The 26,692-nt window shown below is 45.1% G+C and overlaps 19 protein-coding genes across 19 annotated transcripts; 10 read left to right on the plus strand and 9 right to left on the minus strand.

The window, feature by feature from the left end:
- Positions 1 to 18: 18 nt before the first annotated feature.
- ECU09_0140 (uncharacterized protein) lies at positions 19 to 1,014 on the plus strand (the record flags this gene model as incomplete). Its single annotated transcript, NM_001415314.1, has 1 exon — positions 19 to 1,014. One exon carries the CDS (start codon positions 19 to 21, stop codon positions 1,012 to 1,014), a length of 996 nt encoding a protein of 331 aa, NP_001402266.1.
- A 31-nt stretch (positions 1,015 to 1,045) lies between these two features.
- Positions 1,046 to 3,400, minus strand: ECU09_0150 (uncharacterized protein; the record flags this gene model as incomplete). Its single annotated transcript, NM_001415315.1, has 1 exon — positions 1,046 to 3,400. The coding sequence occupies one exon, from the start codon at positions 3,398 to 3,400 to the stop codon at positions 1,046 to 1,048; it is 2,355 nt and encodes a 784-aa protein (NP_001402267.1).
- Positions 3,401 to 3,485: 85 nt separating this feature from the next.
- Positions 3,486 to 6,002, minus strand: ECU09_0160 (uncharacterized protein; the record flags this gene model as incomplete). Its single annotated transcript, NM_001415316.1, has 1 exon — positions 3,486 to 6,002. One exon carries the CDS (start codon positions 6,000 to 6,002, stop codon positions 3,486 to 3,488), a length of 2,517 nt encoding a protein of 838 aa, NP_001402268.1.
- A 126-nt stretch (positions 6,003 to 6,128) lies between these two features.
- On the minus strand, positions 6,129 to 6,725 carry ECU09_0170 (Rab GTPase; the record flags this gene model as incomplete). The annotated part of the gene is made up of 1 exon (NM_001415317.1): positions 6,129 to 6,725. One exon carries the CDS (start codon positions 6,723 to 6,725, stop codon positions 6,129 to 6,131), a length of 597 nt encoding a protein of 198 aa, NP_001402269.1.
- A 161-nt stretch (positions 6,726 to 6,886) lies between these two features.
- On the plus strand, positions 6,887 to 8,356 carry ECU09_0180 (uncharacterized protein; the record flags this gene model as incomplete). Its single annotated transcript, NM_001415318.1, has 1 exon — positions 6,887 to 8,356. The coding sequence occupies one exon, from the start codon at positions 6,887 to 6,889 to the stop codon at positions 8,354 to 8,356; it is 1,470 nt and encodes a 489-aa protein (NP_001402270.1).
- A 110-nt stretch (positions 8,357 to 8,466) lies between these two features.
- Positions 8,467 to 9,729, minus strand: ECU09_0190 (uncharacterized protein; the record flags this gene model as incomplete). The annotated part of the gene is made up of 1 exon (NM_001415319.1): positions 8,467 to 9,729. One exon carries the CDS (start codon positions 9,727 to 9,729, stop codon positions 8,467 to 8,469), a length of 1,263 nt encoding a protein of 420 aa, NP_001402271.1.
- Positions 9,730 to 9,983: 254 nt separating this feature from the next.
- ECU09_0200 (uncharacterized protein) lies at positions 9,984 to 11,183 on the plus strand (the record flags this gene model as incomplete). Its single annotated transcript, NM_001415320.1, has 1 exon — positions 9,984 to 11,183. The coding sequence occupies one exon, from the start codon at positions 9,984 to 9,986 to the stop codon at positions 11,181 to 11,183; it is 1,200 nt and encodes a 399-aa protein (NP_001402272.1).
- A 25-nt stretch (positions 11,184 to 11,208) lies between these two features.
- Positions 11,209 to 13,359, minus strand: ECU09_0210 (uncharacterized protein; the record flags this gene model as incomplete). Its single annotated transcript, NM_001415321.1, has 1 exon — positions 11,209 to 13,359. The coding sequence occupies one exon, from the start codon at positions 13,357 to 13,359 to the stop codon at positions 11,209 to 11,211; it is 2,151 nt and encodes a 716-aa protein (NP_001402273.1).
- Positions 13,360 to 13,419: 60 nt separating this feature from the next.
- On the plus strand, positions 13,420 to 14,220 carry ECU09_0220 (uncharacterized protein; the record flags this gene model as incomplete). The annotated part of the gene is made up of 1 exon (NM_001415322.1): positions 13,420 to 14,220. One exon carries the CDS (start codon positions 13,420 to 13,422, stop codon positions 14,218 to 14,220), a length of 801 nt encoding a protein of 266 aa, NP_001402274.1.
- Positions 14,221 to 14,244: 24 nt separating this feature from the next.
- Positions 14,245 to 15,072, minus strand: ECU09_0230 (uncharacterized protein; the record flags this gene model as incomplete). The annotated part of the gene is made up of 1 exon (NM_001415323.1): positions 14,245 to 15,072. The coding sequence occupies one exon, from the start codon at positions 15,070 to 15,072 to the stop codon at positions 14,245 to 14,247; it is 828 nt and encodes a 275-aa protein (NP_001402275.1).
- A 95-nt stretch (positions 15,073 to 15,167) lies between these two features.
- On the minus strand, positions 15,168 to 16,013 carry ECU09_0240 (uncharacterized protein; the record flags this gene model as incomplete). Its single annotated transcript, NM_001415324.1, has 1 exon — positions 15,168 to 16,013. One exon carries the CDS (start codon positions 16,011 to 16,013, stop codon positions 15,168 to 15,170), a length of 846 nt encoding a protein of 281 aa, NP_001402276.1.
- Positions 16,014 to 16,078: 65 nt separating this feature from the next.
- ECU09_0250 (uncharacterized protein) lies at positions 16,079 to 17,314 on the plus strand (the record flags this gene model as incomplete). The annotated part of the gene is made up of 1 exon (NM_001415325.1): positions 16,079 to 17,314. One exon carries the CDS (start codon positions 16,079 to 16,081, stop codon positions 17,312 to 17,314), a length of 1,236 nt encoding a protein of 411 aa, NP_001402277.1.
- Positions 17,315 to 17,371: 57 nt separating this feature from the next.
- ECU09_0260 (uncharacterized protein) lies at positions 17,372 to 18,574 on the plus strand (the record flags this gene model as incomplete). Its single annotated transcript, NM_001415326.1, has 1 exon — positions 17,372 to 18,574. One exon carries the CDS (start codon positions 17,372 to 17,374, stop codon positions 18,572 to 18,574), a length of 1,203 nt encoding a protein of 400 aa, NP_001402278.1.
- Positions 18,575 to 18,630: 56 nt separating this feature from the next.
- Positions 18,631 to 19,548, plus strand: ECU09_0270 (uncharacterized protein; the record flags this gene model as incomplete). The annotated part of the gene is made up of 1 exon (NM_001415327.1): positions 18,631 to 19,548. One exon carries the CDS (start codon positions 18,631 to 18,633, stop codon positions 19,546 to 19,548), a length of 918 nt encoding a protein of 305 aa, NP_001402279.1.
- An 84-nt stretch (positions 19,549 to 19,632) lies between these two features.
- On the plus strand, positions 19,633 to 19,920 carry ECU09_0275 (uncharacterized protein; the record flags this gene model as incomplete). Its single annotated transcript, NM_001415328.1, has 1 exon — positions 19,633 to 19,920. The coding sequence occupies one exon, from the start codon at positions 19,633 to 19,635 to the stop codon at positions 19,918 to 19,920; it is 288 nt and encodes a 95-aa protein (NP_001402529.1).
- A 92-nt stretch (positions 19,921 to 20,012) lies between these two features.
- ECU09_0280 (uncharacterized protein) lies at positions 20,013 to 21,071 on the plus strand (the record flags this gene model as incomplete). Its single annotated transcript, NM_001415329.1, has 1 exon — positions 20,013 to 21,071. One exon carries the CDS (start codon positions 20,013 to 20,015, stop codon positions 21,069 to 21,071), a length of 1,059 nt encoding a protein of 352 aa, NP_001402280.1.
- Positions 21,072 to 21,078: 7 nt separating this feature from the next.
- Positions 21,079 to 22,776, minus strand: ECU09_0290 (uncharacterized protein; the record flags this gene model as incomplete). The annotated part of the gene is made up of 1 exon (NM_001415330.1): positions 21,079 to 22,776. One exon carries the CDS (start codon positions 22,774 to 22,776, stop codon positions 21,079 to 21,081), a length of 1,698 nt encoding a protein of 565 aa, NP_001402281.1.
- A 112-nt stretch (positions 22,777 to 22,888) lies between these two features.
- ECU09_0300 (uncharacterized protein) lies at positions 22,889 to 23,923 on the minus strand (the record flags this gene model as incomplete). Its single annotated transcript, NM_001415331.1, has 1 exon — positions 22,889 to 23,923. One exon carries the CDS (start codon positions 23,921 to 23,923, stop codon positions 22,889 to 22,891), a length of 1,035 nt encoding a protein of 344 aa, NP_001402282.1.
- Positions 23,924 to 24,093: 170 nt separating this feature from the next.
- ECU09_0310 (telomerase reverse transcriptase) lies at positions 24,094 to 26,541 on the plus strand (the record flags this gene model as incomplete). The annotated part of the gene is made up of 1 exon (NM_001415332.1): positions 24,094 to 26,541. The coding sequence occupies one exon, from the start codon at positions 24,094 to 24,096 to the stop codon at positions 26,539 to 26,541; it is 2,448 nt and encodes an 815-aa protein (NP_001402283.1).
- Between the last annotated feature and the right edge of the window lie 151 nt (positions 26,542 to 26,692).

Here is a 26,692-nt window from a genome sequence, read left to right on the forward strand (position 1 = left end):
TTACCTTTAACCTTCGAGATGATAGCAATGGGACTGGAAGGAAGTGCCAACAAACTAGGTGTGGGGATAATGCGCGATGATGAGATACTGGCAAACGAAAGACTCACATATGCACCTCCACCTGGTGAGGGATTCATTCCGGTGAAAACTGCAGAGCACCACCGCTCCAGAATTCTGGGCCTCGTTGCCGTGTCCCTAGAGAAGGCTGGAGTAGATCTTGACGATGTTGACATATTCTGCTACACAAAAGGTCCCGGAATGGGGCTGCCTTTGTCTGTGGTTGCCACCGTTGCTCGCACACTAAGCCTTTACTGTAACAAGCCCCTTGTTCCCGTAAACCATTGTATAGCTCACATAGAAATGGGAAGGTTCATAACTAAAGCAAGCAATCCCGTCATCCTGTATGCTAGTGGTGGAAACACCCAAATCATAGCATACCACAACAGAAGATACAAAATTTTCGGGGAGACCCTGGACATAGCTGTTGGAAACTGCATAGACAGATTTGCTAGAGCCCTTAAGCTGCCGAACTTTCCTGCACCCGGGCTTAGTGTAGAGAGATATGCAAAACTGGGTAAGAACTACATAGAGCTCCCCTATGTTGTAAAGGGGATGGATGTCTCGTTCTCCGGGATTTTATCGAACATAAAGAGAAAAATAGCGGAAGATGAGCAGGTAAAGCGCGACTTGTGCTACTCCCTCCAGGAAACGGTTTTTTCTGCACTAGTTGAAGTTACAGAAAGAGCGATGGCATTTAGCAGCTCTAAGGAGGTTCTGATTGTTGGTGGTGTTGGATGTAACCTGAGACTTCAGGAGATGATGGGTATAATGGCTAGAGAGCGTGGTGGGGTCTGCTATGCAACAGACGAGAGGTTTTGCATAGACAATGGGGTGATGATTGCGTATGTAGGAATGCTGATGGCTAAGAGCGGTGCTGCCTTCAAACTGGGCGAGTGTTTTGTTACACAAAGATACAGGACAGATTCTGTAGAGGTGACTTGGAGAGATTATTAAAGTAGGTTGGCCCATGACAATGTAGCAATGTTTATATTCTTGTCCTTCTAATCTTTTTGGGCGGCTCCTCGTCGCTTTCCTCAGATTCGTTCCATTTTTCAAATCGATCATAGAGGTTCTCATCCAAAGCAATCTTTCCAGGCATCCTGGCTCCGGTTAGCGAACACGCGGAGCCAAAAGGATTGTGCTCACGATCCAGACCATCCTCAATGACAGGATGCTTCTGAATGTTGAATACACCATTTCTATCCCTGTAATAGCATCCAGCCTCCTCAAGAATCACCTGTGGGCTTATGTTCGAACAGCAATACATATATTCGGCCCTTGTACTAAGGTGCTTATAAAATATGATATATTGGCTATAACTATCTGCGAGCACACTTGAGGGATGAACCATGCATGCACGGAAGTTGCTTAGGCAGACATACCCTTTGCCCCTCCTTCTAGCCACGTTGTAATGCACCGAGGATATGATACACCTTTGAATTTTATCCAGTGATCTTGTGCTGGATATTGGCACGCCCATTTCCCTCAAAGACATTAGCACAGCCCTTTTTGTTTCGGTTGCCCTTTTTAATGCATGTTCGCTAACTTTCATCTTGTTACACCATTCACTTCTGTTTTTCTGTCTGATAAATGCATTGAAGATGTTCAGAAGAGTCAGGAAATCACAGCCCTGGTGGCACAGCGGAGATGATTTGTCAAAGTCTCTATGAAAAACCTCGTGGACACTAAGCATACTGGCTATGCTTGCTATCTCGTTAACAGCCCCATAGCCTGCGGCACCTAGAACCATCCTTGCTAATGGAGGATCCAGCCTCAACTCACTCATTTCCTTTCCAACTTTGGTGAGGAGGCCTCTAGAGCATACTGCACCAAGACGATGGAGCCCAAGCAGGGCACCTTGAATCAACTCTTCCGAGGGCCTGTCGACAAAGTCAAACCCAAGTATATCATGGACCCCATGCTTTAAGAGCAGTAGAACAACATTGTGTATGTTCGTCCTTTGGATTTCTGGCACTGGAGATGGAAGCATGTCATTCTCGTAGGTGTCCGCTGTATACATTCTGTAACACACCCCTGGCCTGGTTCTTCCTGCACGCCCTGTTCTTTGGTCGGCATTTGCCCTACTTATAGGTACTGTAACTAGTGATTCCCCTGTGTCGTAACTATAAACACTTATCTTCTGGAGCCCTGTGTCAATGACATATCCAATATTTGGGATAGTTAGGGACGTCTCTGCTACATTTGTGGAAACAATGCATTTCCTTACATCCTTCTCCGCTTGGAACACCCTATTCTGCATTTCCTCAGGAAGCTGGCTATAAAATGGAAGAACCTTAAGACCTCTGCCTCCCTCACTTCCTTCACCAAAGCACTTGTTTCTGATGCAATGGTTCACTATCCCCACAACCCCTTCGACGTCGTCTCTTCCCGTCACAAAGACTAGAATATCTCCTTCCCCACAATTCTCGTGTATATAAAGTATCTTCTTAACCGTCCATTCCACATAGTCGTCTACATTCACACTCAGATATCTAGTCTCCACTGGATAGCTTCTGCCTTCGATATTGAAAGCTGGACATCCGAAGTAGTTACAAAGCTTCTGTGCTTCTATTGTGGCGCTCATTATTATAATCCTCAGATCATCTCTTTCCTTCAAAGCAAGCTTCAGCAATCCCATGGATATGTCTAAGTTTGTGGTTCTTTCATGCGCCTCATCCAGTATCACTACCGAATACCTTCTAAGCATCTTGTCTGCCAGCAGCTCTTGGAGAAGAATCCCCTCCGTCATATACCTTATCTTTGTATCCTGTGTTGTTGTGCTATCAAACCGAATGGAATATCCTACCGCACATCCCATTTCTCTCTTCAATGTGGATGCTAAGCTGATTGCTGCAGCTCTTCTGGGCTGCGTGCATCCTATAATCCCCTTGTCTCCATACCCCTCCTGATACAAATATTTAGGCACCTGCGTACTCTTTCCAGACCCTGTTTCTCCCACTAGAACTATCACCCGGTGCTTTCCTACAAACTCCATTAGATCATCTCTGAAGCTCTCAATCGGAAGCCTTTGGGAAACCTCTCTATCAACTTCTCCAGATGCAGACGGCGCTACGTAGCTGCGGGGATGCACACTCAGGAACACACTTCCTCTTTTTGCCACAGCACTTATCTCTGTTCCCGGCTTCTCAATTTCTATTTTGTTCCTCAAAACAGGATCAAACACTTTATTTCCCAGAAACTCACTTGAGCTCTCTTTGTACACCAGATCCGGAACCAGGCCACCCTCTTCATCAGAATATGCTTCCTCTACACTCAAGCCTGCCGCCTTCATCTTTCTCATCTCCCATCTCCTAATCTCTCGAGATCTGCTGTACCCCATAGCCTGGGCATGAAAATCGTAATTCTAAAGAGGCATGCATATTTAATGTCCTGATCATTTAAAAACAAACGGAATGCTCCATCTCTCATTCCTTTTTACCTAAGACCCCGGGAATGCTCCTGTTTCCTACACTCTTCCTGTTTGCATACATGGATGTAACACTTGTATCCAGCTCTCCCTTGGCAGACTTTCCCACCCCAACCTTCGGCTTTGGTATTGTTCGCGGCTTTAGCACCGGGCTGTCTCCCTTCTTGTCTTCAGCGGAGGATCCGACTACCCACTTCTTTTCCACAGGATCATACCGGAAGTCGTCATCAGCATCAATCTTTGCTTTATGAACAGGCTCCTTTCTAAACACGTTCAGGAACCCAAAGAACGATCCTCCCTTCTTCGGAGCCTTTTCCTTATTCTCCTGCTCAAGATCTTCGTTATCAGTAAACCTGGAGAGAAACAAGCTTGTGTCATCCTCACTCTTAGTCTCAGGCTCTCTCTTATCACTTACAAAAAAATCTGCAAAACTCTTTGACGGCTTCATCCCTATATGCAAATCGCTCCGCTCCTTAATTTCGCAGGATGCATTGCTAACGGATATTTGCTTGTTTTCCTCTTCCGGCTTTCTTTCGTCATGCTTCAGTAGAACCTCCTCTTGGGAAAGCTTATACATACTACTTTTCCCCACAGTCTCTTGTTTCGATCGGCTCTTGCCCTCTTCGCTATTACTCGAGAGTGAGATGCTCTTTCCAGGCTTAGTATCCATATCAGATGGGCCATCTTCTTCACCCGCTACCACAATGTTTTCCTTGTGGCGAAAGTTGGGAGTATTCGGCATGCTGCCATTTCTGGGAGGGCACCCTCTAGTAGTGATTTCCTCAGGAATATCTTCAGAAACAGAAGGCCTAGCTTCAGTAGGATCATCCTCGAGGCTATCCACGTTGAGAATCTTCTTAATTCCAAAATCAAAAACGCTCTTAAGCCCAAAAGACCACTTCGTGTCAAGCACAGTCTCAAGCCTGCTCACAAGTTCCTTTCTAAAATACTTTCTATTCGTCTTGAAATACTCCTCTGCCTTTGGCCTATCAAATTCCACCCCAACAGAAACAAACTCATACTTGAGGATGTCGAGATCCTTTATGTTCCTGCCCATATACTCCACATAGCACAGGACTCTAAGTGCTTCAAAATTCTTGCTAAACATCCACAGATATTTGTTAATATCGATAATCTCAAGAAAATAAGACGACACCACCACAAACAATGCATCGGGAATGCTATTACTAAAAACCTGTAGTATAAAGTCGTTGTTGACATCTGCACTTTTGGTACTTAAAACCTCTCTAATATATCGTTTCCAGTCTCCGTCAAACCTAAAAGAGCTGGTCGAAAGCCCAAGCATCGAAGATATCAGTTTGGCATAGGAACTGTCGCAGAACTTCTCCAAAAACCTATTCCCAACATCTTTTGTCCATCTTGAAGACAAAGTCCCAAGCTCCCATATCTCATTTTCCATGGCATACTCAAAGGCCTTATCGGGGTCTTCGATGCACAGCTCTATAAGTCTATTCATACACTCAGCACTAACAGATCTGTTGATATCTTTGCTGCAATAGACGGGCCTTTCCTCAGAAACAATGCGGGAAATACTGTCAATGCATGGAGCTTTTAGCCGAACCAACTCGTAGACATGTTGATACCTATCATCTCTATCATTTGCAAGGCTTGCAAGGAAATTAGAAGGCTTGATCTCGGGAATAACATAATCGAGCCTGTGCCATTGTGCAACGTTCATGTGATTCTGAATAGCCTCTCCCTGTATGTTGAATCTTTTCTGTAGGGACATAAAGACAGTAACTAGGCTTCCGCACATAAATCTTGACAGTGGCTTGGGCTTCATGAGATCTATCTTAGAATCCTGCAATTTCGATGAAGACGTAGGATCTGAAGCCTCGGAACCAGATCCTTTGGATTCGATATCAACTCTAGAACTCCCCTCGTTCCTTAAGCTATCTTCTAGTGCCGTGCAAGATATCTTTTCCAAGTCCGCTGGAGCCTCAGGATCTTCCGAGCTGCGGGAAGGTGCCTTCTCCTTCAAATCCATGCTAGCCATCTCTCCTACTATAAACTCCTCGTCGTCATCCCAAAGAAAATCCATTTCGTCCACAGAGGATATTTTAGGATCCGACTCCGCTATAGATTGAGAATGCACATCCGCTTCTTCCTTCGCCCTGCGAGCCTCACTAAAAGCATCTTCTATCCCAATATCCTTCCTGTCACTTTCTAACCCGCCCCCGCTGAAAGTCTCCTGTGAATCCATATGCTTCTGTTCTTCTCCGATGGCCTCATTCTTCTCTTCCCCTACATCACTTTGTCGAGGAGCATCCATCCTTTCACATGGCGTTTTCGCCAAGCTCCCATCGTCCACCTCCTCCGCATCTCCATCCAAACCGTCAAACCTGGGAGTCTCATCCGAGGCTTTGGATTCAGAAGCCCTGTCCTCCGCCTTAGACTTAAATATCAGCCCGATCTCCTCCTCGTATTCATCATCACTTTCGCTTAGGATCTTCCAAAAGTCATCATCGTCCCTGCAAGATTCATTGTTTTTCATGGACTAAAATTTGGCCCTATTTTTAAGAGGCCCGTGTCTTTGGAATAAAGCAGCCCTGGCTATCAAAACAAACCTTTATTCTACCATTTAAACAAGTTGTTAGTGATATAACTTAGAAGCCCTCTGCTAGCAGCATCCCCTTCTTTTTGTAAACCTTATCGATTCCGGCCTGACCGTGCTTTCTTCCTCCATGGGACTCTCTAAGTCTTCCTCAATAAGTCTGTCGACAGCCTTTACAAGATCCTCGATTCCCTCGTGCTTCATGGCACATGTCTCGACATACTCACCTCCATGTTTCTTGGCCTTTCTATTTCCCGCCTCTCTGTACCAGCCTCTTGTATCCTCATCGCTAAGGTCTTTTTTGTTCCCTACTATCAGAATCCTGACTCTTCTTCCAGAGCTGTCGTTGGCTTTTGTAAGTGTGTTGATCCAGTGGTCTATACTTTCAAAAGATCCTTTGTCCTTCATGTCAAAGACAATGATCGCCAGAAAAGAGTTCCTTGTGTAGTTCGGTATAATCGAGTTAAATCTCTCTTGCCCCGCCGTGTCCCATAGCTGAAGACGAACCCTGTGTCCACTAACCACAATAGTAGTGCTGACAAAGTCGAGGCCGATTGTAGGTCCATACGACTTCTGAACCTCCTGGTGCAGATACTGTGACATCAGCGTTGTCTTTCCGACATTAGAACTTCCCAGGAACACTATCTTATAGGTCGACCTCATTTGGATCCCTGCCCCTTTGTTTATTTTTATACACAAGCACAAATGCAAGAAGGCCATTTGCTTTGTTTTGAGAGCCCGCCCCGTGTGCCTTGCAATCTAAGAGGGGATTTATATTTCCTCCTGCTAAGCCTCACTTGTAAGATCCATCTACAACCCTGCCAATGTTTCTGAAAAAGCTTCTTTGGATGGCTACGAAAAACGAGGCACTGGTCCACACCACAAAGTCATATACGATGTACAACACCACATTCGAAAGCAAAAATGCCACGAAGCTCGTATTCACGCAGACCATCGAGGCATACTCGTTTTTGAAGAAGATAAAGCATGATACAATAATTAGCCTTTACAGACTCAATGTAGAAAAAGGATACCTGATAACAAGAAGACTACTTCCTTTCTGCTCTGTATTCAAAAGAGAAACCAAGGAGTTCAACAAGTACATAGCCTTCAAGATAGCTCAGGCGCTGGTGTTCCTCCACGACAAGTGCGGCGTGGTGCATGGAAACATTGTGAAGGACTCTCTGTTCTTCAACGAGGAAGGCAGGGTAGTTCTTGGTGGATTTGAGAAAAGCAGGAAGAGCAGCGCATTCGACGAAGACAACATAATGTTCAGCAATCTCGTGGAGGAGTTGGTGGGGATTGATGCATCGTTGGCCGATTTCGTCAAGAACAGAGGGCTTTGCTCAGACATTTTCTTCGACCTGGATATTGCATTTTTTGGATACAGATCCTTTACAGTCGATCAGAAGCTAGACTTTATTTCTGGAATGAAAAAGAACAAGAACGAGCTCATAGACATTCACAAAAGAAGGGTATCGTGGATGGTTCTTGCCGATATTAGCTCCAGTACTTCGAAGGACTTCAAAACACTAGCCGTCGACTTTGTCCTGAGTTTCGATGTCCCGGACATGGAGGAGTTCCTACCTCCGTTGTTTTCCATATTGGATACAGGCATAAGACTTTATCTTCTCAGAAACCCGGAAAAATACATTGACAGAATCACCACCCTAGATCCTGTAGTAAAAAGCCTGTCGCTTGGCATCAAATGTAAGGACAAGCTGCTGAGGGAAGAGACTGTTGTGTTTATCAAGGAGAACATAGGCATGGTGTCCAAAAGACAGCAGTCTGAGATACTGGAAACCATGTATAGCTATGTATCCGACGACCAGGGAATGGCGCTGGTCCTCAGGTTCTTACGAGATGTAAGACCGGCCTTCAAGAAAACCGATGTTGTTTACAGGATTCTTTGCAAGTACTTGATACAATCCAAGGCAAAGGCGCAAGTTCTTGATACAATGGAGATCTTCTATAAAAGCTTCGACAATTTTAAGATGACTACGGAGCTTTTGCCCTTGCTCTGCGGGTATCTGTCAAACAGAAGCGTTCAGCCTGCAGTGTTTTCGCTCATAGAGAAAATCCTCAGCCACCTTAAGGAGCATAAGGGAGAGATAGTGGACAAAGAATGGGGAATCGGAAGTATCAAGAACATCTTCAAGCCGAAGTCCTCTACACACCAAGGGATAGTATGTGTCGAAGAAGTAGAGACCCAGTCGGTTAAGACGCCAAGCAAGCCAGCCCAAGACTATGGGGAATCCAAGGACCTGGTGGACGGGTGGGACGAGCCGTGGTGATCACAGTAAAGGGATTGCAGAGAAATAAATACAAATTGAATTTATTGTACAAAGTCCAGCAAGGGCTCGTGGCAATCGTACATTTCTTTGGTCTACAGCTGGTAACGCCTCTAGCTCTCTTCGGCGTACATGTCGATATATTTTGAAAGACAAATAAGGGGCATTATATCTGCCTCTCTATTGTTCCATCCTTGATCAAGTATTCTTTTCTGCTCGTCACTATATCCGAAATGGTTGAACAGCTCCCCCACAAACGGCATATTTGACTTTATGAGTCTCTGAGGATAGGTTTTCAGAGGCCCTAGAAACAGTGTTGCTATCCTGTCCTCATGCCTAGTGTAATGCTTGACACATAGCTTATAGATGACCGGAAACCTTTCCGAGTCGAATGTCTGCATGCTCCTGTGGAGATAGTAGTGCCCGAAAAGGGGCCCTCCGCAGAACGAGCATTCTTGTACGGACAGGAGATACCTTGCAAGAGGCTTGTCAATGCTCCTTCGCACGTTCAGGTTGTTCCTTACCAGGTGTCTCGAGCATGTTTCCTTAAGTGTAGCATGTCCGATACATTCAACGGTGTCTTTGGGGGCAAAGTCACAAGATGTGGCCGTCAGTTCTATGAGGAATGGGAGCTTCAGAATTTCCAAGGGGATGTTTTGAATTTTGTTGTTGGAGACATTTAGGTACTTCAGCCCATAAAGCCTTCCAATCACCGGAGGAAGAACAGTAAATAAGTTGCCATCTATGTGGAGCGCGTTGAGAGCCTTTAGGGCCGAAATCCCTCTTGGGAGCATGGATAGCAGATTTTGGGACAGATTGAGCTCTCTGAGATTCTTGAGCAGGCCGATTTCGTCAGGGAGCTTTTGTATTCTGTTTTTTGAAAGCACTAAAACCTTAAGATTTGCCAGGTAGCCTATCTGCGGTGGAAGCCTTGTCAAGTAATTGCAGCATGCCTGTAGAATCTTCAGATCTTTGGCCTCTCCTATGCCTTCAGTTATCTCCACAATAAACTGTCTGCACATGTATATCTGATTGCGGTCCTCCCTGGAGTTGTGCCGTATGGTACTCACTCTTTCCCCGCTTGTCAGTATTTCCTCAGCTGTCTCTTCTTTATTGACGACATTGTGGTATAGATCCATTTCTTTCCCTGTTATCTCCTCCAGCCTCGGCGACATAGAGAGATGTTTCGAGACCTGCCTCTCAAAGCCACCAAGAGACGCTGCTAAATGAACACTTGGATAAGTCTCTGGGGCCCTCGAGATTTTATACGGAAAGACATGGTCCTCAAGGTTATACAGTCTTAGAACACCTGGAGCGCTTGGATTCGACTTGGCAATGACTGGGTCCTTGTTTATGCTGCTGCTCGTATTTCCCATGGCTCGTAACTGCCCTTCGAATTTAACGTTGTGTTGTTTGACAACGCTGACACAACGGGTTTCTAGTTCACAAATGCAACTTGCAGCTTGGAAACAGGTTTCACTGGGCCCATGGCTTCAGAATGCAGCAAAATACGCTTCCTCCAAGGCATGGAGATCCGATGCACGTCTGGGCGAAGAGAGAATATTTATTTGTGAATTTGAAACAATCGTTGATGTAGAAAAAATAAAAAGAGATTGAAACAGTGCAAATAATGACAGAGGTTACCAGTGCAGACTATTCCAAACAAGGATACCACGAAATACCGAAGATGGCATATTCCACACCCATCAACTGGCTTATACTTTCCGATAACAAAATAAGAGAGGTGCCTGAAAGCATAAAGGAGCTCAAGGCCCTGAGTAGGCTTGCACTGAATGACAACAGGATCGAGGAAATCCACCCAGGAATCGGCTCTCTTGTGGGCCTCACGTGGATCGACCTCACCAGAAATAGGCTCAGGTCTCTGCCAGACGAAATGGCAAATCTGAAGAGGGTTTCTGGGCTTGGTCTAAGCGAAAACAACTTCTCTGAAATTCCCAGATGTATATTCAAGATGACAAATCTCCGGAAATTCGGCTTCTTCTCAAATAAGATCAGAGCCATCCCAAAGGACATTAGGTTTCTTATAAATCTGATCAAGATAGACCTGTCCAACAACGAAATCTCATCGCTTCCAGACGAGTTCTGCGAGCTGAAGAATCTGAACTGGCTGAACTTGTCGAATAACAAGCTACAGAAGCTTCCAGACGGAATCAACAATTTGGTGCAGCTAGAGGAGCTTGGCCTTGGAGCAAACTGCCTTACGGAACTGCCGGATATGAGCAGCCTAAAGAAACTGAGGATTCTTCCAGTCTTCAAAAATCAACTAACAAGCGTAAACCAAAGCATATCTCGCCTCAGCAGCATTGAAAAGCTAGACTTCAGTGACAATAACATCACTGAGTTTCCCGGCCATGTGATAGGCATCCAAACACTTAGGTATCTGAATCTAAAGTCAAACAGGATCTCGAAGATAGATCCAAGCTCGTTCAAGGGCCGAGTATCGTCCGTATCAATAATCGATGTGAGCGACAACCTTCTCAGCTGCATTCCCTTGAAGTTCTTCAAGACATTTTCAAATGTGACGGTAATAAGAGTCGGGGAAAACCCGTTCGTCTATCATGAAAGCAAGCTGGCGCCCAATCCTGCCTTGACAGAGCTGTGCTACAACAAATGCTTAAACATGCAGTACAAGTGCGAAAGTTGGATAAGAAAAAGATATCCCGACGTAAGGAGCTGCGATGCATGCAGCAGGTTGTTCACCACACAGCCTCACCTGGGGTACAACCTCAGTTCTGTCGGAGATGGAAGCACCTTTGTCGTTGAAAAAATGCTGTGTTCCTACGGATGTTACAAAAGCGAATATAAATAAAGATTTAATGCATTCTTGCGGTAGGTTACATCATGCGCCCCAGAGAAATCATGTCTAGCACGTTCTCCGGAATCGGATGGAATCCCTGCAGGTGGAATCGCTCGCCAACCACTTCTCCCTCTCGAACTCCAAGAACCGTTTCACATATAAAGAACAGTGTTTTGTCATTTCTTCTGACCACCACCTTTCCATCGCTTATCTCGTGCGGTCCCTTGTTCAGTGACATGGCCTTGAGCCTGGAGCACACTGTGTAGAATCTGTTGAATGTGCTTTGATCCACCTTCATTGAGTACGTTTCGTAGATCTGCCTGATCTTAGTCTCATTGCTCGAGCTCATGCATATCACATGGATTGAGGAAATAAAGAAGTTGATGTTCCTTATATTCACCTGCCCCGTGTTAACAAAGTATATCATTGACCCAACAAACGTCCTGCTTCCGACAAGCTTCCTCTTTGAGCTTTCATCCAAGTCTATCTCCATAAAATAGTTCACATATTCCTGGAGCAGCTTTTTGTCGTTGTATGCCAGCTGGATTTCAACATACTCCGAGCCACTGCCTCTATATCCTGAAAGTAGGGGAAGGAGTGTATCCACTGGTATCTTCATATGTGACAGAAAGTACAGCATTGGAAACGAAACATCGAAGTCCAGGACCTGCCCAATAAAACATGATGCATGTCTCGAGTGTGCATAGACCAAAAGCTCTGCACTGCACTTTGGGCATGATGGATGCATCTTTTCAGCCAAATAAGGCCTTATTGTATCTATCACCATTAGCACTTCTTCGATGTTGTTACTAGACAGTGCTCTGCTCATCAGTAAATCCGCATACTCATCTGGACTCTTTCCTCGGAGATATGCCAAGGCAGACGGAACATCTACTTCTATAAGTCCAGCAATTTCCTCTTTAGAAAGCTCTCCGCAAAAAAAATGCTCAAGATAAAACCTTCTTCTGTCTCTGCACTTGGGAAGATCTTCACTCTCCTTCTTTATCGTTTCGGAGCTTAGACTCAGAAAGGCCGTTACCCCCTTGAAGGATCGGATACGGAAGTAGAACTCCCATGGTAGATTGAGTTCATTCAGCAGATCGACATATTCTTTTCTTTGTTTGGTGAAAACCCCCTTAAGAATAGCTCCTATAAACCTCAACAGACATTTCGTCTCACGGTTACTGCTCTCCGATCCGTCCCTCTTGTTCTCCTTTGAATCTTCTCTAACCTCTATCACAGAATCTCTGTGGAGCAGCATTCCAGACCTGAATATGTTGAATACAATTGCTCTAACCCCGTGGCTTGTGTCAAGAATTCTCTCGTAGACTTCCAGCTCATGCTCAACAACATCTTCAAAGGTGATTCCTTCTAGCAACTTTGTACGAACGCCCTCATCGCAATCGTTGAGGATCCTATGGAATATCTCGTCATGACTCGGGCGGCAATGCTCCGCCAGAATCTTAATCACCTTCTTGTCCTTGTCTCCGATGTAAAAGCCACACAACTTTTCGAAGTTCGTCTCCGACATTGCAGCCATCAGATACCTCATCTTGCCTTGCCCCCTTACATTTCTGATGCACAAATGCTCCCTCAGAGTGAAGTTCGAATATATGTCTGCATACACCTTATCTTCAAGACTTTCCATGATTACAGCGGCAATAGGCATCGATATCTCCTTTGTAGCCTCGATTATATGGTTGAGAGTAGGGTCCTTGGGTATACGAAGAAGTACATCCATGACTATTTCCCGGACCATGCCCCCTGCTCCCTCTTCTATCATCACAATAATAATCTCTCTCAAATACTGCTTTGCAGCTCCTTTAACCACTCCTACCAGGCTGATCAACTTAGCAATTAAGATCTTCTCCGTTAGTAGGCTAGGGATTCTGTATGTAATGAATGTTTCCAGGTTTATCTTTTCCTTTGGAAGCGTTTCTATGAGCAGCCCAAAGAACCTGATCCTCTCTTCTTTGCTTAGAAAGCATCTAGGCGCATTTATCCTTAGCACCTCTATGATACCAAGCAATGTGGCTGGAATCTCTCTCCGAAGCTCCATGTTCCTTGATAGGTACACCAGGACATCATCATCGACACAAGACCCCTGAGGTATCTCCTTAAGCTTTACATACATCTCAAACGCCTTGTTCCGTGGCTCCACTCTTTTTGCCCTCTTTAAACTCTCCATTCCGGGGCTGGGCACCTGCTCAGATCATTTATCGGTCTGTCCAGCCCTAATTCAAAGGAAATGGCAAGCTTAGAAGATTTGAAGAGACTCTATGACTCATTCTCTTGCTCAGGTGCCTCTGTGTATCTTAGAGAAGAGGAGACGCTTGCCATAAGGTCGTTCCTGGGCTCTAAGAGCCCTGTTCTCCATATCTGTGGAAGCCCAGGCACAGGAAAGACCCATGTTACTGTCCACACTGTAGGGAACTCCTTTCTTTATCTGAACTACTACAACGAAAACGACATCTTCGGAAGAATAAAAAGCAGCAACACTTCTGTAGTAATCATCGATGAGTTCGATAAGTACTACAACGAAAGAAGGAATGAGTGCATACAAGCCATGTGTTACTTGAGGACCAGGCAAAAGCTAATAACCATATCGAATGACCTAACGATATCTGGCGACGTCCTGTTTTTCAAACCATACTCTTCATCCGACATGGAAAAAATCTTGACTCAGAAAGTCTCTGAGGAATCTTCTTCCCCCATTCTAAATCCGACAGCTATAAAGATTATATCAAAAAGAGTCGGACCCTCTGGAGACCTAAGGCAGCTGCTTAGATATGTCCAGGAGATTGTTGGAAAAAAGATCGTGGAGGGTGGCGCAGTGGAAATAAGCCCAGAGGATGTATTTCCTGAGAAAGAAAGCACGGAGGAGAGGCCGAGCAATGTGCACCATAGCATTATCAGCTCACTGATTTCCGGAAACAAAAGAGTTTCGAAGATGGAGCTATATTCAAGATATCTGAAAGAATGCCAGGAAATGGAAATCTCCTCCTATGACAGAACAGATTTTAATATAATATACGATATATATGCCTAAGAACACCGCGGTGTTTCTTGGCAGTCAAATGACCATAAGATCCTCGATACAATGGTAATCATATGGAACTGGCCAATACTCGGCTGGATATGTCTTGATGAATGTGATGCCGTCTCCAAAGGGTCCCAGCAGAAAAAGAGTATAAGGCGGCCCCAGCGTGTCTATAAGGTTACTCATGATCCCTCTGTCGTAGGGGGACCTGAGAATCGATGAGCCCTGAAGCCTGCTCATGCTTTCCTGCTTCAGCTCCTCGATGAAGGTTGTGTTTGATAGGGCGAGCCTCATCTGCAAATAAAGAAAAAAGGCTGTCATTATGAGAAACACAAGGGACAGCATTCCAGACAACACCAGAATGTAATAGTCCCTTCTGTGCTCAAGGGAATGGTTGAAAAGCAGAATGGCAGCCGACTCTATGGACACATACACAAATATGAGTATGTTAGCCGACGCCGTAAAAAACAAGAATCGTATAAAGTGCCCTTGGTTGTCATAGTTCACACAGTTGTTTATCCAGAAGCAGTGGTGGTCCATCTTCTTTATACAATACCCACATGATGAGCAATGGTGAGCTCTTTCAGGCTTGTAGTTGTTACATCTTCTGCAGAACTTCTTCGTCTGGAGATGGCTTGCCAGGGCAATGGTTTCCAAGTCATATTTAACGCGACCCCTGTAAACTATGGAAAGCACCAGGTAAACCATTGAAAAAATGCTTGAAAGCACGAGGGCCACAACATAAGCTTTTTTGAACACAAAGTTAGCAGGCAAGATTATTTCAGATACAGGAGCTGTGTATGTGAACATAAGTGAGAAAACCAGCAGCATCATTCTATAGTTCGGTCTTATTTCGCTCATCCTAAAGGGTTTATTTTATTTGTATTTTTAGAACAAGGTATACTACAGGAAGGAACACGATGAAACTTACATCAGAAAACCTTGGGCATGCAAGTCTAAACAACCTTGATGCAGAAGCGAGCAAGCTCTTTGTAGTCATCTGCCCAGAATGGCCCAAGCAACTCGTACGAGTAGAGTATTCTTTTCCCCTCCCTTATGGCGTGCTTTCTCTGAAGCCTCACAGAAAACAGGATTCCATTCTCAAACGGGCTCTCTGAAAGGATGAAGGGAATACAAGAGGATGGCGATAAGGAAGCGTTGACTATGTAATCAAACGCCAGGGCTACTTCTACTCCTCGGATTATCAGGAGCGACCCCTCATCCTCAAACTCGATTTCGTTTCTTGCCAGCTCTTTTCTCATTCCAGAGGTAACCTTCAGGCAGGAGTCGAACACCAAAAACTCGTGTTTGAACTTCATGTAGAATCTGATATTGCTCCTCTTGTACTCTCTGAATACGGACTTGATTGCTATCAGATATTCTGAGTACATTTTTTCAAAGAGCTGAGATCCATCATTTCTTGTCTCCGGGTCAAACGGAAACTTGTACATCCTCTGGTCTTGGGCATGTATTTCCATGTCGGCCATGAGGATCATCGAGGTGAATATTCCGTAGGGGATCTTCTCCTCCTCTATTGCCGGCTCTGCCCTGCTCTTTACAAGGAGTTCTTCGAAGATGTTGTCCTCTACCATGCTATGGTTAGGCTGGTGCTCTTCACGGCTTGCTTCGCTCTTTCTGTATAGCGACTGCGATAGGACATCGAATGGATTGTCACTTATCTTGATTGAAGCATTTATTTTCTCATCCACTGCGCTGCGTCTTTCTGGCATCTTACCGCTCTTGTCTTCTACACGAAATATGCAAGTCCTCTTTGCATCTGTGCCTAAATCCATATTTCCCATTTGGTTGGGATGGCTTGAATCTGGGTGCAGCTTCTTTATTGAAAATTTTTGCTGGATCCAGAGGAATGCCAGGACTGGTGACCGAGATACTGGCAGACTATGGAACAATTCCACAGAAGATAAGCCTTTTCTTAAAGAAAAGAAATGGAAGCACGGTAGACCAAATGCTTCAAAATACATCTCTGACACGTATCCAGGTTGTGCATGGCCTCTCTCTGATGATACAGCGTAGGCTTGTGAAATACTTTCAGTATGAGAAGAAAGTCTACTATGTGTTAGATGTAGAAATGGTTTACAGGAGGACGTACTACGCAATTTACTGCAGGCTTATTGAGGGCTTGTTTGGAGAGAATACAGCTGCTCTGTTTATGAAGATTCTGACGAACGGCTTTACCAAGCCTGAAGACGTTTCCTCAGAGGAAGAAAGAGAGGAACTTGTTAATGCAGGCATGGTGATCTCTGTAGACAAAAGAGAAGCAAGCGTTTTGGTTACAAGCTCCGGAGGTTTGGCCGAGTATATGGCAAGGGCTAAGATGGAAAGAGAAATCGATGGCATGAGCAGAAAGAATAGAAGGACCTCAGAAAAGTCCAGGTTCTATGTTGTTGACTTTGGTGCTCTAGACGCTAAGCTGGTAGACAGTAGGCTTCTGACTCTTGTCAGGAAAAGATACTCATCAAAGGCAGAAATGACCTACAGATCGATTCTTAGATGTAACTTGGTGACAGTCGACACCATAACTGATAACCTCGAGGGGGAGACGAATATCAGCAGAGAAGATGTTGCCTCACATGTCAAATACTTCAGCAACTGCGGATTGCTCAGAAAGAGCCTAGACTGCACGGAGACCTACTTCAAGGACGGGGACGATGTGAGAAGGGTGCTTGTGGTTGACTCCCTAGGCCGGATTTTGTCTGAAAGCAGCAAGGAGGCACGGAGAATTTTTAGTATGATCCTAGAGCACAGGACATTAGAGGATAAGGACATTGTAACCAAATCGTTGGTTCCCTCCTACACTGTCAAGAAAGCGTTGATGATGCTTCACTTGAATGGGTTTGTAGTGTTAAAGCATTCTGGACCTGGAGAGTCCAGACCAGTGCTTCAATGGGAGGTAGATATTGATCGTGCATCACGGGTTGTCAGCGAAAAAATCAAGAAAATGCTGGAAAGGTCCTGGAGTTTGATAAACCAGAGATGGAGGCATGTGAGATCCAGCGATGATGTTGAGGACGAAGCGGATAGGGAGCTTGATTGTATGCTTGGGCTATCACTGGACCTTTTTGTTCTCGGGCCCGGCACATAACCCTTAGGGCTGGGATGTTCTAAATTTTTGGGGAATGATTTGGATATCCCAGGAATAATGGTCAAGAGCTTGGAACAGGCGCTTCTTCGGATATCTGAATTGGAAGATAAGATAGAAGACCAGCAGATAATAATCAATGCACTTGTGGCACATACAAAGAGGTTGGCGAGGGATAATGGGAGCACAGCGGTAGGGAAAGGCCATAAGGAGCAGGATAGAAACGGGGCTGATGCAGAAGATGGCCAGGATATGGTCCGTTTTGAGCTTAACAAAGAGAATAGTAGAAGAAAGAAAAGGAGCAGTGTGCCTCTTGAGGATGAAGTTGAGGACTTGTTCCGAGGGGACAAGGTATCTAAGTCGTTCAAGGATGCCTTCACAATTGATTCTCTCCTATCTTACTCCGGGGAAGCTCACAACTTCTCGCTAAACAGTAGAGCAGATGTGAAAATGAAAAAGTCGTTTCACACCAATGTTAAGCAGCAAATCGACAAGATTATAAGGCACATGATGACAAACCTGAACACTTACGACCTCAACACGATCTGCTCGACATTCAATTTGATCTCTGGGGATGTTGAGTATCAGCACAAGCTTGTGATTGCACATGACATCATTCTTTTTATTGATGACTTTTCCAGGACACCGTTTATCATTTCTGCTCTATTCAACAACCAGGGAATCCGCAACGACGTGCTGGGAGGAACCATAAAGGAGATTCTACTGCACCAGTGTACGATTGACAAAGACATATATAAGAACAATCCCCACCTTGTGGGTTACTATAACAAGATAATTGACAACTTTGAGCTCCATCCCAGAGAAAGGTCCCTGAAGGATGCATGCACCAGTTTGATTGGAAACTTCAAGGTTTTTGAGGACAGGACTTTCAACTCCGCGATATTTCCAAACATGTACTCTGTTAGGGTTCTTTGCCACTACATGGACTGGGACTACACTTACAACGAGTTTGTGAGGTCTGTTCTGTACCCAAGGCTAAAGGAGACTCGCAACCCCCTGTATGCTGTTTATATGTTTGTTGTGGCGTTTAATGCACTGCGGGTGTTTGGAGACGTTGAGAGTGTGAACGTTGTGTTTGACAAGCTCAAGGAGTTTATGAGTGATGCCTCGGACCTCTCTATAGCCTCCTATCTGTTTATCAAGCAGATTGATCCTGAGGGAGCCAGGAAGTGGTACAGATCACAGATAGAGAGTATTGGGCATGTTGATATGGAGCATCTACAAGGTCTGGTATTATACTAGTGTGGAATAAAGTTTCGGTATGTCTCTGAAGTATTGAAATTTTGTACCCTTAGAAGATGAACAAAGAGGCTTTTGAAAGGCTTCCTCAGGAGAAGAAGAAGATCATAGAAACGGCATATTTTAGTGCTGTGAGAAAGGAGATATCTGCATCCCAGTTTTTCGGGGTCTGCAAGGAGGCATTGAGCAAGGACCAGTTTGAGAGCTTGTTTTCGAGCAGCACGGCGGGCAGGGAGCAGCAAGAGGAGATGAAGACGGAGCATCTTCAAGACATTATACAATACTCCGGAGTAGACCTTAAGGAGGAGGCCGAGCACATTGTTAGAGAGACTGAAACGAATATCAACTTCGGGGAATACGAAGAAGAGGATGTGAATAACCACATTGGAAGTCTTATGAATGTACCATTGTTCAGAGAGTTTGTCTCCAGGATTGGGAACTCGAGGAGAGTGGGTATCAGCGAGGAATCGTTTTTCCTTCTGTTTCAGGTGGCCAAGAGGAAGATGCTTGACATTGTGGAAAAGATGGAGGAATCGAGTAAGTGGAGGGTTGAGTACAACCTGTCTGAGTTTATAATAAGAATAAAGAATGACCTCAGCAGACAGCTATGGTGTCTTGAGCAGATAGAAAAGGCCGAGATTGAAAAGTTCACCATCAGAAGAGGAGAGGAAGAAGGAAGAAAGAAGGTGAAGAAAACAATTCAGGAGAGGGAGGATCTGGTTATTAAGAAGAGGCTGAGCAATACAGTTGCGCTGGCAGCCCTTGGAATACAACAGAAGTCATGGATGAGTGCCGAGGATGTTCGAGTAAGCGAAGAAAGCACAGCCTTCAACTCAATCTACTCACCGTTTGACGAGAAGGCTCTGGAGAGGAAGGTGGTGAACAGAACAATAACCATGAAGGACTTTTTGTATGTGCTGGAAAGAGACAGACGGTATAGCAAGTCTGTTTTCACCATCCAGCATTATTTCCGATAGAAGGGCCCTTTTGTGAGTTTATCTCCATACTCTTTAGTTTTTATAAATGGAGCGGATCTGGGGATCCGAAAACAACCCGGAAGAATGGACAGGGAGAGCCTCGAGAAATTCCGAGCCCAGGTGGAGATTTTGTCTGCCAAGGAGGTTGAGAGGGTTATGAAAAGGTTAAGCAAGGAGGAGTTTGATGTGGGAATCGATGCTCTGGAGAAATACAATATGGAGCTGAACAAGAAGCTTGAGGATGCCAGAAGTGATCTCCAGCAAAGACTGGAAAACTACAAGATGCTCCTGAACGATGTTTGGAATGTGATTCCAGATGATGTTAGAAAACATTTGGCGGAGCATTACAAGTCGATGCGTGACATTCTATAGAAGGCTCGATTCATTTTAATAGTAAATGCTTTCTTACTTGTGTTTTTGCAGTTTGCCTGCACTGTATTAAGACCCGGGGCTAAAGCCCTGGAATGGAGGATTACATTGGAACAAGACTGTTGTTTGAGACATCCAAAGGAATAATAAGTGGGATGCTCAGGATTGTTGACGAGAGTGCTGGGAAGCTAGTTGTAGAAGACGGATGCGGCATGAAAGATGTGCTTATTGAGGACATTCAGAGATTGGAGGCTGTGGAGGATCCTGCACCAAACCCCTCTGCAGACCACAGGATTAAGGATGGCAATGCCAAGGAAGGAACGAAGCATGGAGAATCTATGCCATCTACTGATTCAGACGACAAAAGCGTTATGGGAAAGAGCATTCCACGGCAGCATTCCATGAGCCGCTTGAGCTTAAAAGCGGCAGGCATTGATCGAAGTGTAGATGAAAGGCACAAGAGCAGCCAGGTTGATGGAAGTGGAGCAGGCCACAGAAATGACGGTAACATCCTATCTTCCGACAAGACTAGGATTGATGGAAAGGAAAGCAAACATACTCCGGAGACGTCTGAAGAAAACTACTACAGGATGATGGAAAGAGCGTTTAGCCATTTTGGGCCTCTTGAGGAGGAATTCTGTTCCATTGCTGCACGCCAGGCATACCGGATATTTTCTACATACTTTGAGAGTTCAAGTGCAGATGTGGAGATATTTATTTCTGGAGATGACGTTTTTGCAGGTATAGGATTTATTCTTGGGAGGCTGCTACTACATTCTGGAAAGATGTCGTCTATTGTGTGCAATGAAAGCCTTGTCAAGAATGCAAGATACAGGCAGTCCTACCTGAATTCTGGAGGCGTCATTACCAGCAGGCCTAGGGGAGAACCAAGTATACACATCTATGCCTGCAATAAGACGCTGATACCTGTTCAGCCTAAGGACAGTGCAAAAGGGTTTTTGTATCTAGACACGCCTGGGTTTTGTATAGAGGAAAAGGAAACGAAAATAGGTCTGTGCTTTGGATCGGTGCCGGCATGCTTTCGGAGGTTTAACGGGATAATGTATTTTGTCGACATAGAATACCCGACTGCTCTTTACGAGGAATTTGGGCTTGGAAGGCCCATAAAGAGTAAAATACACAAGGTGAAGTAAAGCCGCTTTAATCTTCGATAAAGCTTTCGAAAAACTTGTTCACATCTAGAGACGGCTTTTCCCCGTTGAAATGATAGACACTTCGAAGGTCCTTGCTTTCGATCCCAAGCGATCTGAGATCCAAGATGTCGTCCGTGGTGAACATCTTGAAGGCCCTTTTGAGATCCGAAGAATCGCATAATGTGCTGTGCGTCTCTTTAACTATTAAAAGATAGTCTTCCAAGGATACTCTACCGTCTGGATTTCCAAACGGAACCATTCCCTCATCGACTGAAAGGCCCAGCTGGCCCAAGCACCAGCACAGGTCTGTAGGGCTTATACCGCACTCGTCCTTTTTTAACACCGTGTTGAATAGAGCTGTAGCGCTTTCGAGAACCTTTTCCTCCTTAGTCTTTTTGTCCTGGATCTTCTTTAAGGTTTCAAGCTTTTTCATTGCAATGCCCTTAAATCCCTCCTTCTGGGTCTTAGCTAGAGGGTGTGTAAAGGTCATTTCCATTAGCTTATTGCTAAGCTCGGATGTGACCTGCATCTGCTCTCTCACGTCTCCCCCCTTGGAAAGCATATGCTTGAAGAGCTCAAATGTCCGGTTCAGTGCCTCGAATTCAGACTGGAACGACGGGTCAAATAACTTCTTGATCCCGATGCTCTCGACAATTTTCTGCGGCTGCAGGGGAGGAAACAAAAACTTCTCCAGAGACACATCCTCCGGAGGGGAATACTTTTTTATTCTGTAGAGGCTGTGTACCGCATTTATACTTCCAAAAAGAGAATGAAGCTCAGCGGATTCATGGACGGCTCTGGAGTTCATCTCAAGCAGCAGATCAAATGCCTTGTTGAGGCTTCTTATCAACTTGCATACTTCTTTTCTCTGTCCATCAAGGCCCTTTATCAAAGACAGCAGGCTCCTTGCTTTGATCTCATAGAGGTTCCTGGCTTGTATTGACCAGTCAACAGCCTCCAAAACGCCCTTAACCCTGCTGAGCGCAGACTTTTCCTTCTCGTACTCTCTGAACTTCTTGTAATACCCGGAAACATATGTCATGATGCTTTTTTCGTCCGGAATAGACACTTCCACTATATCTTCCACATCAAGCAGTCTCTTGATTCCGAGGAACTTCTCTGCAACTTTGAATGCCTGGTTTAAATTGTATGCCTTCTCAGAGGCCTGGAGGTCGTGGAAGTTTGGAACAAGATCCGGCCGGAACCTATGGATGATTGCATTGAATGCAAGCCCATCTCGCCAGCTCCTGGAGAAGTCAGCTATATTTACATTTTTGTATCCACTCGTCACCTCCTTGCACCATCTGAGCAGCTCGTTTCTTATTGAGAGCTCCCCGGCCTCTGCCGTCTTTGCAATTGCTAGCCTTGAAATCAGAGACCATATAAGCCCTAGTATAAGCTTTGGATTCCCATCAACAATATCCTGTGGCCCTATGTTTATCAACTTGACCCTCTTTCCTTTTATGAAAGACAGGATTCTTTCCACATTCTCCATCTTTTGAATCCGAGTGTACGGCGTTGGGTTGTGCTCAACAGCATCCTTCTGCAAAACCATTAGAAGCTGTGCAAGTTTCACCCCATCGCACAGGTCCGTGAACAGATCACCAATCTCTTTCTGGCCTCCTCTTATGAGCTTCTCATTCACCCACTTTGTAAATGTTTTCTTCTGGACTTTTTCCCATTCCTTCTCCTCCTGCTGTGTCATCTGGGCCTAGCCCCCATTTCCAAATATAAACTATTGGGTCGGAACCTGGGCCGACCAAACTCTAAGATAAACCAAAAAATGGGTCACAATATTTTAGTCATGACGGCAAAGACTACACAAAGACCAGCTCATGGACAACAACGCCTTGGGGTATGGCATCAAAGTCGAGTTGGTATAACTCCCTCGTGATAATCTTGACATATTCTAGGTCATCAAGGGTTGTAAACGCTGCCTGTGGGTGTAGGACTAGGCTGAACAGCCCCAGAAGTGAGTCGATATTCATCTCCGTCGCATCCGAGTTCTTATCAATCATCTTCAGAAGCTCAAAGAGCGAGGTGAGCAAGCGTCTCTCTGCATCTGTAAATATAAACGGCATGTACGAGAACAATGCTTCTCTTGTATACCTATCATTCGAGATGATGCAAGTCTTGATCTTCTCAAAGGCCTCTATGGGAACTAGGCCGTCAAGGTGCTCTCTGATATAATTCTTGAGGGCATTCGCCAGCACAAGGACATCTATGTTCTCGATATCCACGCATGTGTTCTCATGTATCTTGTTTGCTATCTTTGCCGCTGCCAGCTTGTCTGGTTCATAGCGGAAGATGAACTTGGTGCGGATTGCCCTTTTTTTCAACGACTTGACGACACTGAACACCACAGGGCTAATTTGTCTACCACGCCCCATCCGATTCTTCTTCTGAAAGCAATTCACCCAGGCAAAGAGCATGTTCGTAGCCCTCTTCCTAAATGCACTCCAACAAAATCTGCTAAGCTCTATCTTCTGCGACGTTGATAGAAGCTCATATCTAAATTCATGGAAGTCCTTTTCCCCCTCAGTAGACGGAGAGCCTTTTGCTTCCGTCCTCCTCCTCTGGACCGTTGCCGAGCCAAGAAAAAGTCTCTCGTACAACCCTTCACTGGGATCCTTAGAGCTTCCCCCCTGGAGAAGAATGTCTTTCAGGGGTCTGGTGGCTTCGCTTTCGGAAATGGGCTGCACCGTAACCTGAGGGCTGCATGCCTGAGAACATGTTTGAAGAGAGGCCTTCAACTCATAGATGGCCTCGTCTGCCCTTGCATTTGTTTCCTCTATCTCCTTCATCTCTGCTATGTTAAAGATCTTTCTTTTCTTCGGAAAATCTCTCAGCATCTCGGGGTTTGTTTATAGGTTTTCATAACACGGATATAGACTCATCAATAAAGGCTGCAATTTTGAGAGATCCTGGTGACGCATGCATTAGCAGATCCAACCACCACGGCATCTACCAGGTATTCGCCCTCAGCTTAGAAAAATGAATGAAAATTTATAAATCCCGACAGATGCTGGAACTTCTGAAGAGCTTCGGGTTTCTATCTCTCAGGGACTTTTTAGCAGCCTATGGTGTCGCAGATCTTCCAGACATAGTGGACAGGGTATATGTACGGGCAAGTCGTACACCTGTAGTTTCTTCGTTCAAAAGCACCCAGAAGGACGTAGAGCTGATTTCAAAAGCGGTCAGGACACTCCTTATAAAGAATCGAGACAACCATCTGTGTGCAGGATACAAATGGTGGAGCCCAGGGCTTCCTGGAGCTAGCACCAAAATCATATGCTACTTCCCGAACTCTTCCTCAAGAATCCTTAGGTCTCATGAGTGGAGTTGGCTGATGAGATCGATCGGCGATGAACTGGCTTTTTTCATACTTACGGAATGTCTTGTAATTCAGATGCTGAACAGCGGCTATGTCTTTCTAGCAGGGGATTTCAAGAGCCTCAGCGGAATGGCAACTGAAAGAGTAAGCAACGCCATAGGAAGGAACGTGCTTTTCTACAAGGAGACCAGAAGAATAAGCTTTTGCTCGTTGTCTGCATTTGAGTATGTCTTCGAGGCCCACAACTCTGAAAAGTACAAGGTAATACAGAAGGACGCAAGAGATGTATTGGAGAGCATAGAAAGGCGGTGGAAGAAGATATCCACCCATGCAATCTTCAAATCCTTTTTTAAGGATGAGCTTGCCATCGAAGATAAGAGCAGCGCTCTGGAGTGTGGCGTCAAGCAGTCTAAACTTGTGAATTTCCTGTTCCTCATTTCAAAGAAACTGTTCAAGGATGCCTTCGACCTGCATGGATTCAGAATACTAAAGTCCAGACTGTCTCTTCTGATCCACAGGAACCGCTATGAAACAGTCAGTAAGAATGAGCTGGTAAAGTACTTTAGAATTTCCCGGTTCAAGTTCTTCAGGACGTTGAGATGCACAAGAAGCGAGTTTGTCTTCAGATTCAGAGTTTCGTCGAGGTTTCTGGTCTACATCACGGAGAAGCTGATAATACCGATCATCTCGAAATATTTCTATTGCACGGAGACATCCTTTTCAAAGTTCAAGGTGCACTACTTTCCTAGATCCATTTGGCGACACTTCTCAAGCATTCATATCGACAGATTCTTGGAGAAATTTGAGCCCGCAAAAGGAAGCACAACCCATTCCTATTCTGAGTTGAGGTGTATTCCGAAGATGAATGGAGCCAGAATTATTTCGAACATGTCCAAGGCCAGGAATGGAAGGCCGTCGATCAACAAGAGCATTTATCCGGAATTTTGCGTTTTGAGACACGAAACCCACGGGATGCTTGGGAACTCGATTCTAAACCATTCCGGAATGTATGAAAAGCTCTCCTCCTACCTGTCTCGGTCCGTAAGGCCCCTATATATCCTAAAGGTTGACCTCTCTGGATGCTTCGATAACATTCCTCAGGACGAAGTTGTGAGTCTGGTCAGGAGGCTCCTGCATAAAAGCAGGTACCACACAAAAAGCTTCTCTATATTGGAGGAGGTCGGCGGAGAGCTGAGGAGCAGGTATGTCTGCAAGGTTACTGAAAATGCGGAAACCATCAACGAACTAATGATGGAGCCAGGAGCCTTTGTGAACAAAGTTGTAAAGGAAAATGCCAGCCAGAGGATCCTAAGCAGGGAGGAGGTTGAGGGAGCCATGACGAATATGATCAAGAGGAACTATGTAAAACACAACGGGAAACTCTTCGTTCAAAAGACCGGGATTGCCCAGGGGTCTGTGGCATCCACGCTTCTGTGCAGCCTGTACTACAAGAGCATCGACGACCTATATTTTGACAGAGTCTTCAAAGAGGGCATACTTACACGGTATGTCGACGACTTCCTTGTGATTTCGCCATGCATAGACGAAATAATGAAGTTTCTGGAGGTATCCCAGTCGATCTCTCATCTGGGAATCAACTTCAGCAAGGAAAAGATGGAATCAAACTTCGGGCTGGAGGAGCATTTAAAAGCGGCATCCAGCATTTCCGAACTATCGAAGCACAAACACAGCATGAAGATAACGAATGCGCCTGTTGGATGGTGCGGAACAAAAATATACTCTGATGGCTTCTCAATCAAGTCACAGACCGCGGATCCGTATCTTCCTTTTTCGATTGCCCATAGCTCGACGAAGCCTGGAAGAGCTCTGGAGTCCAGGATGAGGAAACTTCTACAGAACAGGATGTCCAGAATCTACATAGATCCAAATAACAAAAAAGCATACGAAAATATATATGACACGTTTTTATTCTATGGGAAAAAGCTGGGGCTTCTTCTTGGGAGAATGGACTTTATTAACCGCTCCTTTGCCAGAAGGACCCTTGAGCACTCTAAACGCTTTGCTTTTAGGATCTGCAGAAAACACGGAATTTCTATAACAAGAAAGAAAATAGAGGACATAGCATCCAGGGCTTTTGACCAGAGTGGAGTCAGCAGGATCGTGCTGACTCCCTGAGCAGTCCACTGAGGTCCCATGGAATATCCTTGAGTAAACGTTTTAATCCGAGTTTCCGGGTCTTGGTCTTGTCACAAAAGAGTCTGCCAAAAATCTCATACAGTTTAGCTGCCAAAGTCTAGCTTCTGTTTGCTCCTGAATCTACTTTGGC

This window comes from Encephalitozoon cuniculi, chromosome IX, assembly GCF_000091225.2.
Source record: "Encephalitozoon cuniculi GB-M1 chromosome IX, complete sequence".
NCBI lineage: Eukaryota > Fungi > Microsporidia > Unikaryonidae > Encephalitozoon > Encephalitozoon cuniculi.